General features: G+C 40.3%; 1 protein-coding gene across 2 annotated transcripts in view; it reads right to left on the minus strand.

The window, feature by feature from the left end:
- The window catches only part of TRIM66 (tripartite motif containing 66), a 46,423-nt gene extending 40,227 nt beyond the window's left edge, over positions 1–6,196 (minus strand). The window contains exons 1-2 of one of the 2 annotated variants that reach the window (XM_030483956.1): positions 4,956–6,196; positions 457–560 (exon numbers count right to left, since the gene is read on the minus strand). In XM_030483956.1, coding sequence (XP_030339816.1) covers positions 457–465 — 9 coding nt within the window. In that variant the 5' untranslated portion in view covers positions 466–560; positions 4,956–6,196. Of the gene's footprint in view, positions 1–456; positions 1,205–4,955 lie in introns of those variants that run through there. The other variant, XM_030483955.1, reaches the window with a different exon arrangement.
- Between the last annotated feature and the right edge of the window lie 10,542 nt (positions 6,197–16,738).

Consider the following 16,738-nt stretch of genomic DNA (forward strand, 5'->3'; position numbering starts at 1 on the left):
ACAGTGTTAATATAAGGCCAAAGTAGTAAACCTGTGCCTTTCAGTTACCCTTTGCATCCCTTCCCCAATGGGAAACTGAAATATGGTGTGACATTTTTTATCATTAAAACAGGCAATCAGAAAATTATAATTGCCCACAGAATCTAATGGGTAATCTTGGTGTAACCATTCAGCCAATAGTCTGCTTCTGTTGACTTTGTGGTGAGGGCAGGAAAGGAGACAACAAGGAATCCAAGAGATTCAGTATCTTCCTGATATATTGATTGTCACAGGTCCTACACCACTAGTATCAATATTTTTAATCGATTTAAAATAAAGTATATAGAGTCAAATTCATTCTTCAAATATAAGTTAAAAAAGTACTAAAGAAGTCCATCTCTAGGAGTGAAATAATTACAGTGCTGCATAAGTGAACTGTAAGAAAGTCTGTTGTTCAGTGCAAAGGTTTTCACTTACCTTTGCCATAGCTGAATTACCAGTGGGAAAGTCCTTGAGAAAGAAATTTTCAACTACATCCCTTGCAAAGCAGGTCTGTTTGCACACAGGGCAGGAAAGGATACCTGAATTTTTAAAAAAAAAACAAAACCAACACAAATAAAACATTGCACACCAGCCATGTGAACCAGGAAATTATATAAATCACCCTTCAATATTGCTGGGTTTTTTACATCACCCTGACATACAGTTCCAGGAATATAAGACTTTCTTCAAGCCAGAAGTTACATGTGGCTAGATCTAGTTCAATACATAGAAAGAAAAACAAAGCAACAAAATCCTTAGAAATACACTATAGTTCAGTTGACTTATTTCACCATTTATCAATGATATCTGAATGTCCAAATTCCCATGAATTCATTAGGGCTTACAGCTTTGATAAAAACTGAGCCACACTTTAAACTGTATTCCCTTGTTATGGATCTACTTGTGCTTTCTGATACTTCCTACAGTTCTTCTAGACCAGCTTCACATTACCAGAGGTATATCAAAGCATAAAACACACATTGCCTAGTTTTACATACACACATACTACTTTTACACTGCAGCATGCTATCCAAGTGAAGTGAAAGAAGCGTAACATGCTGCTGGCAGAAGCAACGAGTCAGAATAAAGGTAAAGAATGAAAAAAAGTTTCATAGATAAAAGTCAGAATTGGAAACCATCTATTACAACAAATCCACAAGTGGCAAAACATGATCACCCCTAAAGCAAAGTGAAGCAAAGCAAAGCAAAGCAAGCAGTATAACAGCAAAACCTGGCTTCACCCGCAGTAGTTACTGAGCACAGCTGGAATGAATCAGTGTTTGCCTGGGCTAAGAACTTAAGAACTAGCAGTTGAGGAAGGTGTCCTGCATACCTGCATTTTTGCATGACTATTTCATTCTTGGGCTAGGACTTACATTTTTCTACAAACTTCAGTGGTTTTTTGCCTTTTTTTGGGGGGGGTGGGGGGCGAAAGGAGTATGCATGTTTCTGACCACATTTCTGTAAACTACTGCAGATGTAGATATGAATCCAGTCCTTTAGAGATGGTCGTGGCGTGTCAGTCTATTTTTACCTTATCTTTTTTTAATCTAAGATTTTTCCATTCTGTTGAGACCAGAATTTCAGTGCCATGTTCACCTTGCCAAGCGATCTCTTTATGATAACTAACAGCAGTATTTTCCACGACTAAATGATGTAAACTCATTTAAAGCAAGATTTTTAAAAGCAAAATGAATGACAGCTTTCTACTGGACTGTTCAATGTGTACTTTTCCTTAATTAAAATTATTTTTAAATAAGGACAGTGGTCTGTAGATTAACTAAATCTTAAAATATCTATTACTCTTCACATTAGGCAGTTATCGGAGACACTCTTGTTTTACAGGTGCTTAGTATTAACTCTGCCCTTGGGACATGGCTCCTGCAGTCCCTGGCCAGGTGCACAGTTCTAACCCTGAATGTCTGCCATTTGCAGGCCTGGGCTACTGTTATTTTAACAGCAGCACTTTACATTGGCAGAGACACACAAACCCCGAGCCCTTCCTACGTCACCACTTCTGACAAATGCACTATGCAGTCAGATGTCTGAATACATCCACTTTCATCCATGAATATTTTGAAGAAACTTTGAGTTCTGTTACATCTCCTTTGAAGGGACATCTTACTATGAACCACTTTCATGAGATTTAGGTCTTTGTTAGCCCAAATCTCATTATAAAAGCAAAAGTATACTGTTTGCTATTTTCCGAGATCCCATTTACAACAGATGTGTGACTTGAGGGCCCAAGTGGCAGACTATGGTTTACTCACACTTGTTTAACAGTGCATTTCGTACAACTCTGAGTGTTCATGTAGATGTGAGAAGGAACAGGCAGTATCCACAGGTGCCTGTGCTACTCAGCTGCAAGACACCCCAAGGGAAACAGCAATGCAAGCAATTGCCAGCGCTTTGCTCGTGTTCTGGGCACGTAACTTGAGTCTTGTTTAAGTGTGTTCTGGTGACAGGAGTTACAAAGAGCCTAAAAATTCATCTGACAAAGATGCCTGTGATAGCAGAAAGCTGTCGAAGTCTTTTAAACTCTTCCTCTACTTTGCATCCTTATTATAAGGAGCGCAGCTGAAAAGTTACCTTATTTACTTACAGTATTTGTTGCTAATCACCTTCATATGTTACACCCTAGGACAACAGAAAGCTTTTAGATTAGTCACACTGAAACCTCTCCACGATTTCCCAAATTATGGTTGTGTATGTCTTTTAGAAATCCATTAACAGCTTGGTTCTCTAAAGAAATGTAAAAACAGTAGCTAAGACGTGTTATATAGACAGTGCCCTCCTACTCCTTGTAAATGGAGCATGCTATAGGCACCAGTGAATTGTAGTGTTAATTCCTAGAAGGTGAAACAGTTTTCAAGTTTCCCTGTGAGCACCTTACAAAGCCATACAGTTATAACAGCAGCACAAATAGACAGATACATTCTGATTGATAATCTAGGAAGCAAAATACCTGCTTTGCAAACAGTTTCTCAAATAAGTCTCATGGGACACGCTCTACTTCTGATGCAGTCAATAGGAAACCATCTACTGACTTCACAGGGAATCACCTCTAGCCCTTTGAGATTTTGAACCAGTTTCTTACTCTCATAACAGCATTGCCCAAGCAGCACCGTTCTTGATTTGTCTAACAGAGAGAGAAATCCTCCATACTGAGACTACGTAATAATGCTGCAAATTGACCAAAGGGGAAATTATCAACAAGTTACATTCTGAAGAAAGAAATGCATGACTGTTATTTCTTCACCTACTTGCCATATGGGTGAGCACACAGTCTTACACAAAACATTTCTGACAACAGGTGCTTACAGGAGACAAAAGCAGTGCTCAGGACTTTGCCATAGGAAGGACAACTTCTGTCTACACACCACATAAGGTAAAAAAGTTAGAATTGAAGTTACTATTACATTCCAACACTACTCAGTTAGTGCAGAATGTTAAATCAAATTATACCAATTGAATGATATTTAATGAAAATACTCATGGCCTCAGGCAGGTTCATGTGAACTTTAAATTCTGCTAATTTGTTACAAACTAATGGAGTATAAAATTCATTGTATAAAGAATGCATTAATTTGACAATGGGCAAGATCATGTTTTTAATGTTTTTAAATGTATTTAAAGAAAACTTCAGTAATATTCACCTTAAGAAAACAAACATCCTGTATGGATTTCAGTTCTGCACAAAAGCCTCCTTATATGTATTGAAAAATGCAGTGGTATTAAGAAACATGGAACAGTTATGATTTCTGAGGTAAATTACATCACTGCTGATTAATACTAAGGGATAGCTAAAAGTGATGCCCTGGATGCCATGCAACAATATTTTCCCCAGGTTTTAGACCCAAGTTATGGTACTGAAATCAGTGTTGTTCAAGAGATACACATGGAGTGAGTCACACACACATAAAACTTTGTATTAGACTCACTACCACAGACCATCAAGTACAGCTTTTGATTGTGTAGCTGTCAAGTGTGTCTGAAATAGAATCATAGAATAGTTAGGGTTGGAAAGGACCTTAAGATCATCTAGTTCCAACCTCCCTGCCATGGGCAGGGTCACCACACACTAAACCATGTCACCCAAGGCTCTGTCCAACCTGGCCTTGAACACCGCCAGGGATGGAGCATTCACAACTTCCTCAGGCAACCCATTCCAGTGCCTCGCCACCCTCACTGTAAAGAACTTCTTCCTTATATCTAATCTAAACTTCCCCTGTTTAAGTTTAAACCTATTACCCGTTGTCCTATCACTACAGTCTCTGATGAAGAGTTCGTCCCCAGCACCCTTGTAGGCCCCCTTCAGATACTGGAAAGCTGCTAAGTAAATGTGAATTAGAGCAGCCTTCAAATTGAAATGAACATAAGACATGCATAGCCTTCATCTTAAAAAAAATCCAAACAAAGAGCATAAGAATTAACAGGAAAAATAATGGGGACACCATGGTAGTACTGCATTGAAAGTAGTCTCCTACTTGCAGGAGGACTAATCAGTAAGCACCTTCTACCTGTCCTAATACTGAATTTTATACTTAAGACTTTATTAAAGGCACAGGAGATGGATTTGAATCTTGCTAAAAGAGGGATTCCCTGAATGTGGTAGCTTTGGAGATCATACTTTTTCAGCTAATTGGGCTTCTTATTTGATTCCTTTTCCATTTAATAAAAATCTCTGCTCCCTGGAAATTCCCAACCTTTTCCAATATAAATTCCCAAAAGAATCTAATGATACCTTGGCATAATAAATACACTACAGAATGCTTTGTGAAGCAATTATCCTGAAATTAAGCAAACCATACATACATCTTTACAAATAGCCACAAGCAGTAACCAGGTCAACAACACAAAGCAAGCACACCATGCTGTGCTCATGCTCAGAGTGCAAATCACCAATAAAGTACAATTTCCTCAGAACCCCTTACCTGTCCTCTGGATAAACAGTCAGAGAGCTACACACAAAGTCACTTGTGTCGGGGAGCGGGTGGTTATTAAGCAGAACAGCACACACGGCGCACTCCCTGGATTCAGGCTTTGCTGTACTGCAGATTGAAGTCTCTACACCTTTCACGGACTACCTGGGGCTGCTCCCCCTTTTTAAGCCAGAAATGCTGACAAATCAGCAGGGCAGAAAGATGTACTGGGCCCCTATAAGGTGCACATTTTTTTTCCTCTTCTTTCTTGCCCTTGCCTCTCAGATTCACTCAGGCCTCTATTAACTTGCCTTGGTTGTATTTTTCCTGAAGTGGTGGAATAAAAATCCCATAGCGGGAATGAATTGCAGCATCTTCCTTCTTGCCTGGGTCTTCTCTCAGTCTTCAGAATTACCTGGAGCAAGCGTGCAGAAGGAAAGAGCAGAGCTTTTCCAGATCCAGGTAGCAGCAAGTCTTACAATGCCATTCTGTCCCACAGTACATTTTGCAGATGATTCCCTCAATATTTTTCTTGCCTTCCTACCTTACCACTGCCTCTAAACAACATTGTTCATTTGTTTTAAGAATGTGTATTTTGCAGACAGCTCATTTAAATATATCATTATTACAGCACAGTGGGTGAAGGGAAGAGTAGTCAGAAGCCCTAGAGACTCTCTGTTTATACATATGAGAATGATGCAATTTCTGGATCTAAATAGCAATTCAACATGGAATTACAGGATTCAAACAACAGCTTACATGTTAAGAGATCAGGAGCCAACTTCAGCTATGGTGCAATCATGATGCCCAAACGAAGTCCATTCTTGCTACCAACACCTCTAAGCAGCAAAAAGCTAAGAGCTGTTGACATGCTCTACTTTTGTATGGAAATTATGTCAGTAGGAAAGGGGTCAGAACATTTGTATAAATTATTTTTTAGAAGTTCATTACCCCCTGCTGTTTATCATTTGAAATCATTACTTTTGACATCACATTCCACTGCTAAAGAGATTACCATGAATTTAGAAAGGCTAGCAAGGATCACAATATTGGATTTAAGCTCCATTTCATTGTAATAAACAGAATAAAACCCTATTTCAGAATTATATACAGCATAAACCACACATAAGCTATTCTCAGTGTATTTGAGTTATCAGTTAGTACTGAAGACCACATTGTATTGACAGACTCCCAGGAAGTTTCATCACATGAGGGATGTGGAGGAATAGTCCTACACCTACATCCTTCCAGGGCTCCACTACTGCTTTAACTACCATCCGTAATAGGCTAATAATGAACCTGGGCACCACCACCAAAGCTACCAGCACCAGAAACTGACATGCATGCAGGAATAGCTCTTTGTGTGTGTTATGTTTATACACACACATCTCTGAACCCTGAAGAGCTTCAGCAGCAGAGGTTTATTTTGCTGAATTGGTTTGCAGCTTTTTTTCATAAGACACATGTTTATTTCCACTCTCACACTCCCCCATCAGCAGTGAGTTGGGGAAAATGGAAATTCACAGGCAGTGGATCCAGTAGTCAGACATGGATACCTAGTCTGGATACTCCAACTCCATAGCTGGTATATCCGAGATCAACTTTCAGGAAAACAACAAGGTTCTGCCATATACTGTTCAAGCCCTAGATCCCCACAGGTCAGATCTCTCACATCCCACAGCACTTTCATTTCTGTTAATGAAAGTTATGCCACACTGCATTGGACCCAGAGAACAGTAAGCAGACATCAATGTAGTGACCCTCATACAGAGCATTCCTTTGTAGAAGCACAAATCAAGAAACCTAAAATTTCTGAGTGCTCTCAAGTTTTTATTCCACCTGTATTGTAGCAATTTAATGTGTAAATGACAGAGCTGTGGATATTTTGCAGCAATCACCTCTGAAAGTGCCAACTGTAACCTCACCACCACGTATGGAATCTGAGTACAAAAACCTTTTGAACATCAAAAGCCACAGTTTGTAGTTTTGTTTCAAGGTCTTCCAGTCTAGTCAGGTTTAAACAGAACCCTCAAGCTGGTTGTTTCAGAAATAAATCAATGCAGATAATTAATCTATTATTATAATGAAAATTGATTGGCAAAAAGAAACAAACAGTGGAGCTATCATACACACGGCATTTATACTTGCTGTCCACATGTTGCACCTATTCCTCTGCTCTTTTTCCTCCAACAACCATCAGAATAATTATTCTCAGAGAGCATTAGCTACAGCTCAAGCTGCAGGCATAATATACACTTCCTTGGAGACCCAATTATAGGTTATAGGAAACAGTTCTGCAGACAACCTCCCACTCTACAGCTTCATATTTATATAACTAAACCCTCCATTGTTTCACTTGTCTTTTGGATCTGGCAGCAGAACAACAGAGTGAGAAGGGCTGACTACCTTTAAATACATTTTAAGATTACTAAATATATACATCATAAGCAGTTTCCTCCTTTAGAATTACTTTCCTACTTCCCCTTTTAGAAATAAACCATGTATTTGGTGTTAAGTGAATCTAATAGAAGCTAGTGAATATTCTTCTTCAGAATGAATAGATGTGATGCATTGCATCGCCTGCCTCATACGATAGCATCAAAACAAGGATATTTGGGTCCTGGAGATATAAGAGCTGTAACACCAAGGTGGCCAAACTGTACTCCACTGCGAGCCTAAGTATGGTTGAAAAAGCTCTGTAGATGTGCAGTTGGGGTTGTTTTTTTTTACATATAGACTTAGTACAAGATAAGGCACTGTGTGTTGATACCTGGAGTCTCCTTAACTCAGGACACCATCTTATTTATGCCAAAACATGCCGAAAATGAGCCTAGAGCCAAATGAGCACAATCTTTCTCTTGAAACAAATTCCCTTGCAGGTATCTCTGAACCCACCAAATGGAAGCGTGACCAATGCTTGGCTGAGTTCTAGATATGCCTCACTAACAAGTGTTCACAACTAGGGATCCATGGTCATACGTAGCACCTACCTTACAAACTAAGAAAAAACGTGTATTTTCAGCTGGAAATAAAATGCAGCAAATGGACATCTGTCAACAGTTGAGGTCACATTTGTTCTCTTTAAGTCCGGTTTTTCTCTTAGTTTTATCAATTGCATTTCTCTGACATATAACCCTGCTGCATTTCTTGGCATTTAAGTGGGGATCTCAGACCCTTCTCTTCCATGTGGGAAGCTAACATAACGCAAGCGTGGACAGTTTTCGACTTATGCAAAGAATGTGGACAGCAATTATGCAGTCCTTGTCCATCTAAAGAAGTAAAAAAGGGCAAAGGACAGTTTAAAAATAGAATTTCAGAAAAAAATAGCTCAATACACACAATTTCAATACAACACCATGATACAATTAAATCTATCACTTCCTAAAGCAATTTACAAAGCTGACAATTTACTAATCACGTTTTACAAACATTAAGTATAACTTACCAGTTAGAAAAATTACCCAATTCCGTCACAAAAACTAAATAACACCAGGGCTTGGTATCAGTTAACAGAAATGTGCAAGGTGTTACAGTACATCTTTCCTGATCTGCCTTGTTCTCAGGCATCTAAACTGTGGTTGAGGAGTGATCACTGTCATTTTTTTTTTTTTTAAGGAAAAAAAAACAAAACAACCCTAGAGCTGAGGCAGTCTTCCAAAACCATGAACTTCTCACAACAATGCACCTCCACTGGTCCTCATTTAGCTACTTTTGAAATTAATACGTTGGTGATACTTAAAGCACCAAAACAACTTACACAATTGAACATCTTATGGAGAGGAAGATTTGCAGATAAAAGGTAATTTATTTTGGCACCCACCTCCAGTTCAGAAAGGAGGGATAAGCACAGGAACCTGAATGACTCTGGGTTTGAATATATTAAGAACTCAGTGAGAAAGAGCCAGACCACGGAAGCCAAGGCAGCATATAAGCTGCAACATTGTACTGCGAGTGGCAATTCACACATGTAGGAGCCTGGGAAAGTCCTCATTTGAGAAATTTCCATCTTAGGGTATGGGGGAATCTCCTCTCCCTTTTTCTTTACCCAGCCCCACTCTTTAAAGTTATTTCTTCCCATGCACTAAACAGGCTAGAAGCAAACAAAGTGCAGATCTGCAGAGAAGAATGTGGATTCTCTGTTAACATGAAGAGAGGAAATAAAAAAAAGGAAGCGATACTGGCCTGCAGAAAAAGAAAAGAAAGACTGAGAATCTTAAAGTCCCCTTCATACAGTCATGTGTAGGAGCCAAACTCACAAAGATAATCTTTTTCCACTCATATAACTTCCAAACTCTCAGTTCTCACAGCTTTGAATAAATTCTGAAGCATATGCAGCTTTTCCATGAGACCTCGGCTTTCTCAGAGCTTTCATTTATGAGCATCTTAAACACATACAGGTATAAAAGTAAGTTTCCAATATCGACCCCATGAAATATCAGGATCACTTACCTCCATTTTCTCAGCAACCTTAATACAAGAATAGTAAACCAGAAAAGAGCTTCATGTTAGCACAGTACTATTTATAGTAAAGCATACCAAACCCCACAAATTCAAGTATGCTTTTGTAGCAAATGTCAGACTGACTTCACTTGAAAATATATTAACTTTTTTAATTCTTATATTTTGCTTAAGGAATTCATAGTGAGTAGGGAACACATTTTTCTTACAAACAATATTTCATGTTTACTCAGATAAAATGGTGCAGCACTTTACAGTTCATCACTGACACTTATATATGATCATACTTAAAGATAACACTGAAAATTGAGGTAGTACTGTACTGCCTATAACTCAACAATCAGTGCAGATAAGTCCAGTAGCATCTAGCATCCTACCATCAAAACATTTCACAGATTTATCCTGGCTGACCTGGAGTGTTTGCAGTTTCACTCATTGACTTTAAGAGACACAGATGTTTTGGGTTTCCTGCTCTTCTTGATCATATATTAACTGAGTCTCTGCACCTGGTATCTCACTTCATTTACTGGGTCACCACCTTTCATTACTACTTTTCTCTGATATTGCTCTTTCCCATAGAAGTTCCCTATCTACAAGAGAATGAGGAAGTAAACATAAACTTCAAGAATACAGAAATAACCTAGTATTTCTTCTAATTTGCTATAGACAAATAATTCCTGATCTACTCAGGAGCTTGAAGATATATCCAATGTTGAAATATCCAAATTTAACAACTCGTGAGAATCTCTAGCTGCGCTTCATCCAAGATCACCAAATTGTATAAATTCGCTTTGCCACTTGGCAAACAGAAACAAGGAGGAGAGAGGAATGGTTTAGGCGTCAAATGAGGATACACAAAAAGTAATGGAGTGGTTGTTTTCAACAGTATCTTATTATAAAGTAGGTCTCCCAGACTTTAAACCCACTCTGATTGGGTATTAAAATTTTTAAGGGGACTTGAAATGACTTAGCTGTCTTTGTCTCCTACTTCTATATCTTTTTCTGTCTGTACCCTATGCATGAATAGCCTTTCTCCTTTGTTATTAAGTTATTCCCTTTTCCTTTATCTTTTGTGTTTTGCCAGCCTTTCAACAGTGATCTCTTAACACTGTTTCCATTTGTTCTCAAACCTGAACTTGTCTAGTTTATGTTATCTCATCAATTCAGATTACCATCACCTCAGGGAAGGTATCTTCTCTTCCTACATGTTTCTAAAATCTGCTATGGAAGAGATAATAAATGATGCCTCTTATTCATCTAAAGTTCAAAGCCTGTGAAAATACAAGTAATCTACATGCCTTTGCTCTTCTTATGAATTATTAATGAGTCTGGAATGCTTCCCCATGGCAATTAAGACTCATTCAGTTAACATTACTGTATTCTGTCATCTAAGTCCTGTTTTATTCCAAAAAAAAGATACATATTTTCTCTTTTAACATCACTGCCAAAAACTGTACAAATAACTTCAGGATTCCAAAAACCACAGCAAGAAAATGCTGCTCATCCTCATTGGTTTACTCAGTTTGTTAGGGTGACTTACAGTATGCCCTACAGTCAGAAGGGTTCAGATAGAGAGAAACCACACTGACAGTGAGATAAAAGGAAGAGTTTCTATACACCACAGTGCATGTATTCTAATAACAATTATTATGACCTCTGTTAGAAACAAAGAACTGGATGTTTTTGTGTTGGTGGTGGGGGAGTGCTGAAGGGGGAGAGAAGGAAGAATAAAACCATCACCAAAACCGGTACCATAGAAAGGTCCAACATGTCAAAAAATTTGGATAAAGATGTAGCCTAGAAATTTCCTTGTAGAATTTATTCATTTATTAAGCTAAAGCAATTCAAATATTCATAATGTCACACTTTTAGTAACTGAAACTTAGTCCATTCTGGAAAATGTTGAATGTTGCCTGTGTCATTTCTCTTCAGAACATTGCTGCTGTTGGATGAAAAACATATTGAAGGGGGCTTGTTCCAAATGCACCCTCTGCTTGTACAAATCTTGAGTTTCCTAGTTTTTTTCTTTCAAAGTAGTGCTGTAAAGGAATAGGCTGCAAAAAGCCATCTGTTTTTATAATACCGTAACACAAAGACCACAAGCCAGAGAGTCTTAAATATTACCTTCATACAAGACTTCACAGTCAGTGGGAATACAGCTATAGCCTTGAATCAAATCCGGAAGACAGTCCTTACAGAAGGAATGAAGGCAAGGTAGCATCCTGGGGTCTCTGCTCTGCAGGTCCCATTTGCACACCAAACAATTCCTCAACAGATCCAGGGTCTCCATTTCTGTTGGCTGAGGTTTGACATTGAAAACATGAAGAGTCACAAAATGGCTCATGACAACCCCTTCACTTAACAAAACACTTGATCACTGAAGTGCAAACTAGAAGTCAACAGCAAGATGCATGTTCTCAGAAACTACATTTATATAGTCCTTACGAAGAAAGAGGAAGTTCCTTGCAGCTGAAAATCACATACCTGCTTTACAAAACGAGTATTTCTGCAGATTGTTGTGCAGGAAAGTGTGGTTTAAGGTTCACAAACCATGATCCCACTATCTATCTATAGTACTTGCAACTTCTGTAAAAACTGAAGTAATCTGTTCTATTGATCTGCTTACAAAGCTGTTACCAGGCTGAATTGTCACATGCTGTACATTTCCTGCTAGAAGTACTGAAACCATGCAATAAAAATTATTATGTTCTCTGACTGCTTTTACAATTTCACCTCAGTATTTTATAGTTTTCAGGTAAAGCAAATAATAAGCCTAACTGATATGTCTATCATTTCAGCAATGCATGCCAGAAAACTGCTTTGATAAATGAGCATCTTCTGCCAATCTTCTTTATAGAAATTTAAGAGAATGCACTTTGCAGCAATCAAATTTTGACTGTTGGGATGACCACAGATCAAATTACAGGCCAAACCTGAGGTTCCCACAAGCTGGACAGAGTTCCTCTTGCCAACCTAAGCTCCTCAACGTAAACAGAGAGTTTTGCAGGTCATGTTTTATCCTCGATTCTGAGACTTTGATAGATGTTGATCAGATTCAAACTTTTGCAAGTTGCATCAGAAGACAAAAAGTAAATACAGCGTCATCTCCCCTGGAATCGCACTTCCTGAAACTCCTGGGGCCAGATCCCCGTGTAGTTGCCCATTGCTTTGGCATGGTGGCGTTGCTAACAGCAGTACATAACTTGCAGCTATGATGTTCAGATTTCCTCAGCACCAGCACAGAAGAGCAGCAGCTGTCATCTTGGGGCTGTGTATTCTCCTGCAGGATTCTGTCTCAGGGCAGATTCCAGTGGAAACGACTAGTAAGCAGGTCTCTTTTTTTATTATTATTTTTTAAATTTTTTATTACGATGCAAACAAAATGATGAATGTCTCAGAAATTCACAAGCATTTTTTTTAAGTGTTGCATCCTGAAGTCACTGCTATTTAAAATATTTTAGAGAAAATGGACCATATGTTAAAATCTGTATTGTATTTCATACCCAAGACCCAGTCTAGGAACAAATAAAAATAGGTGGATATCCATCAACTTTACTGAATTCACTTAGACAAATCCAAACCTACCACTAAAATTTATGATTGTAACTTCAAAACTAGAGGTCCCCTCGGGAATTAGCTGTGGTAATTGCACCTGTGCTTTAACCAATAAACATCATAGTGATTATTATACAAGCTCACTTTCTACAGCGCATCTTCGTCAACCTTCTTTCAGGGACAAATGTCATTTGAGCAGCACAGCTTCTCAGCTGGCTCCATCTCTTGCTTCTTGCAACTCCTGTTGCTAAGACAAACCAGCACCTACCTAAACATGTAATTTCTGCAGTAGGAAGTTGAGGTCTTTGACAACCACATTGTTTACACAGAGAAACCACAGCCCAGGACCAAAGCACCCCTGCAGAGAATCAGTGCAAATGAAACCCAGTACTGGGGAAAGCTTTATCACCATACAGGCCAAACCTGTGGCTGAATGAGCAGAAGTGGATTACCATACATTTTAATTGAGGCTTTTTGCATAACATGAAACTACAGTCAAGGTTTTTGGTAGGAGAGGGAAGGATGAGCATGATAAAAAGTGTTTACAACTCCCCACAGAGACAGGTATGCAAATCAGCAGTCAGGCAGCTACATTACCAGTGACTTGCTACACTGATGGGAAACACCAAGTCCAGCAGCACTGGTTACAAAGAAAATACCTAATTGAATTTTGGAGATGTGTGGTGAGGGTAATGAGGCAGGATGCAGGATAGAAGTTGATGAAGACTGGGAGAGCTGGGGAGGCAGCAGGAAGGCAACAGCCACCCTGACAACAATCAAAGGGAAGCATCCAGGATCACAGGACTGGGAATTCCAGTAAAGTGTTACTACATTTCACAGAATGGTTTGCATTGGCAGAGACCTTAAAGCTCATCCAGTTCCAACCCCTTGCCATGGGCAGGGACACCTTCCACTAGACCAGGTTGCTCAGGTTGCTTCATACGGGAGAAGTTTGTAATGATATTCTCTCCCTACTTCATAATTTTTGTGTTTTAGGGATAAACTCTCTCTGCAAGTCTTGCAATTCCCTGTGTTTCTTTTTCTCAAATTTAATCAGATTTTTTTTTTAAATCTTCTTCCATTAAACGTAGATGTTGCTACACAAGGCTCCTTACAGCATTTTAAAATGCTGTAACATGAACTTTACCAGTTTTGTCTATAACTGCTTCATTAGCAGCCAAGAATTAGGAAAACATTGAATAAAAATATCCTTATTTACCAAAGAATGATATTAACAAAAAAAAGGGGGGGGGGGAGGGGGGACACGATACGGAGGGAACAGAGGACGGACATAAATAAAGGAAGAGATTTTACATTTAAGAAATCAGTTAGTCTTCACTTAGCTTCCTCGTTTCTCTTGGTTTTTATACAGGAAAGTCATTTATTTGGATACTGCGGACAACCATCCCGATCAACCTTTCAGCCCTCACAGGAGCCTTGTCCAGCGGCTCGTTTGCGCCACCCAGCCCTCTTTCTTACACCCCGCAGGCACTCCGCGGCAGCAGCTCACCCCAAGAGCCGGTGGCACGGGCAGCAGAGACTGCCGGAGCGCCGGGGCTCCTCAGCCTCGCGCTGCCCGCGGCGGCGCTGGCTCTGGGGGGGCGCGCGCACACCCCTAGCCTCGGCAGCGGGCGCCCCCGCGCGCCCAACGGCCGCACCGCGCGCCCGCCCACGAGTGGCAGCTGCTGGGCGGGACCAAGGCAGGACCCGCCGACCGGCCTACGTCAGCGGAAGCAGCCTACTCGAGGCGCGGGACGCCGTTGCCATGGCGAGGGGCGGCCGGGCCAGCGCTGCTCCCCCGAGCGCTCGGCAGGGCCCGCCGCAGCCAGCACCTCCCCCAGCGGCACGGCGCCGCCCGGCAGCCGCCGCGGCCTGCCCGCCGCTGGACCGAGCGCAGGAGCGGACACAGCAATGCCACCAGGAGTCAGCTGGCAAAATGGCGGCATGAAACAACTCAGTTAAAAGCTCCATCCCAAACCCAAAGTTCGATTTATTCCTTCAGTTATTCCTGGACCCCTGTCCCTGCCTCAGCGCGAGTATGTTACAGATGAGGCTCTGCTATGCAAAAAACTCAAACCCCACACAATACCTGAGCTGGCCTTCAGCAGGGCAGAGACCACAGCCGGTGGAGCCTGCACGCTTCTCACACACCTTTTGGTACTCAAGACTACAAAATATGGAAGAATTACTTAAGACATTAAATACTAAAGAACTGAGTGGTGGCTATGTATGCAAGCCACCTGCCTGCTGCCACATGGGCACAGGGTACTTCGGTGTAAAAAGAGCCTTTCACTGTCCTTATGATCTGATCAGCATCAGGTTATGGGCATCAGGAAGTAACAACATTCCTTATTTTGCAGTAACATGTAACTTACCTATGAGGATAGAAACAGTTTAGCTTTGGCAATAGATAAATAGCACATACTGGGAAACAGCAGTCCCAGCAGCCAATGAGATAGAGTTCACATACTCTTATCTCAATATTTTACAAACTGGTCATTTAAGTTACAGTTCTTCACAACTGGCAGTACCACTGGCTAAGATGAACTGTTTTCTCAAAGCAATGCATGTCAGCTTTATTGCAAAAGCCCTCTAAATTTGACTATTGCCCAACACTCATTAACTAGGATCAAATCACACATACTAGAAGGCAATTTGCAACTGTCAGCAATAATTCAAGATTTCTAGAAGTCAGCATAAAAAAAACCAGGTGACTATATTGGTGCTTTTGGTCTGGCACTTAAAACAGGAGCTACCTCACTAGCGTTAAGTAATCGTTTCATCTTTAGCAATAAAGATTCTGCTTTCGCATGCAAGGTCAAGCCTTGCATTTGCAACCAAATTCCTATTTTGATGTTACAACTAAACAAGCAGTAATTTATGTAGTCTTTTTCAGACAAATACATCAGAAATTCATGTAGTGCAGTTCTGGAGCTGTGCTACTGCTTTCTATTAGCTGTAAGGAAGGCTGAAGCTAGCTGCCACCGTTTCTGTCCCACACGTGGTAACTACAGGAGTTGTGTACCCTACTTGAGGAGGGTATTGATTGCAAGTTAATGAACACTTACAGTATTATTTTAGTCATTAAGCAACAGTTTCAGCACATTACTGCTGTTACCAACCCTTAAAAGCACACCAGCTTGGAATTGCCATCTGTCAGGCCAGTAACACTGACAAGAAGCTTTAAAAGCTTTTAGCCTAATGCAATCCATCCAGCTAGTGTGCCTCAGTGACCGAATGGACACCACCCTGCTGCTACAATTGCTATGAATTAGTGACATTCAGAATTCGTACATGCAGGAGCAATTTCACCCTGTGGTGGAAGAAGTCAGCCTAATCTCAAAGAAATCCAATGCGTTCACAAGCTGTGGTATAGCTAAGAGTGTAACACTGTTCTTGCAATCTACCAACCAAGAGGCAACTTACATCATGGGTGACTATGAGCCTCATGTTCTGATTAACCCAGGGTGCAAATGCCTCAGCTGATACTCAACAGTACAATATCAGTAGTTTCTAAAAAGCACATGGGAATAGGATTGTTTCACTAGCCCAAAAAGCAGCCTATTGATCACAAAGCTTATCATTAGCAATTTAAGTCTCTTTCACACAGCAATTTTTGGTACACTACTGCCCACTTTGCATTGTTCCACTGCATTTCTTCCTCCGCACTCTTGCCATTACATTCCCAAAGACCATGTCAGTATCCCCACAGATTTCACCTGGATGTCATTTCAGTGTATAAAGACACCCATCAATAAAACATGACATTTCAGAGTCATGAA

The sequence above is a fragment of the Strigops habroptila genome, chromosome 4 (assembly GCF_004027225.2).
Source record: "Strigops habroptila isolate Jane chromosome 4, bStrHab1.2.pri, whole genome shotgun sequence".
Lineage (NCBI taxonomy): Eukaryota > Metazoa > Chordata > Aves > Psittaciformes > Psittacidae > Strigops > Strigops habroptila.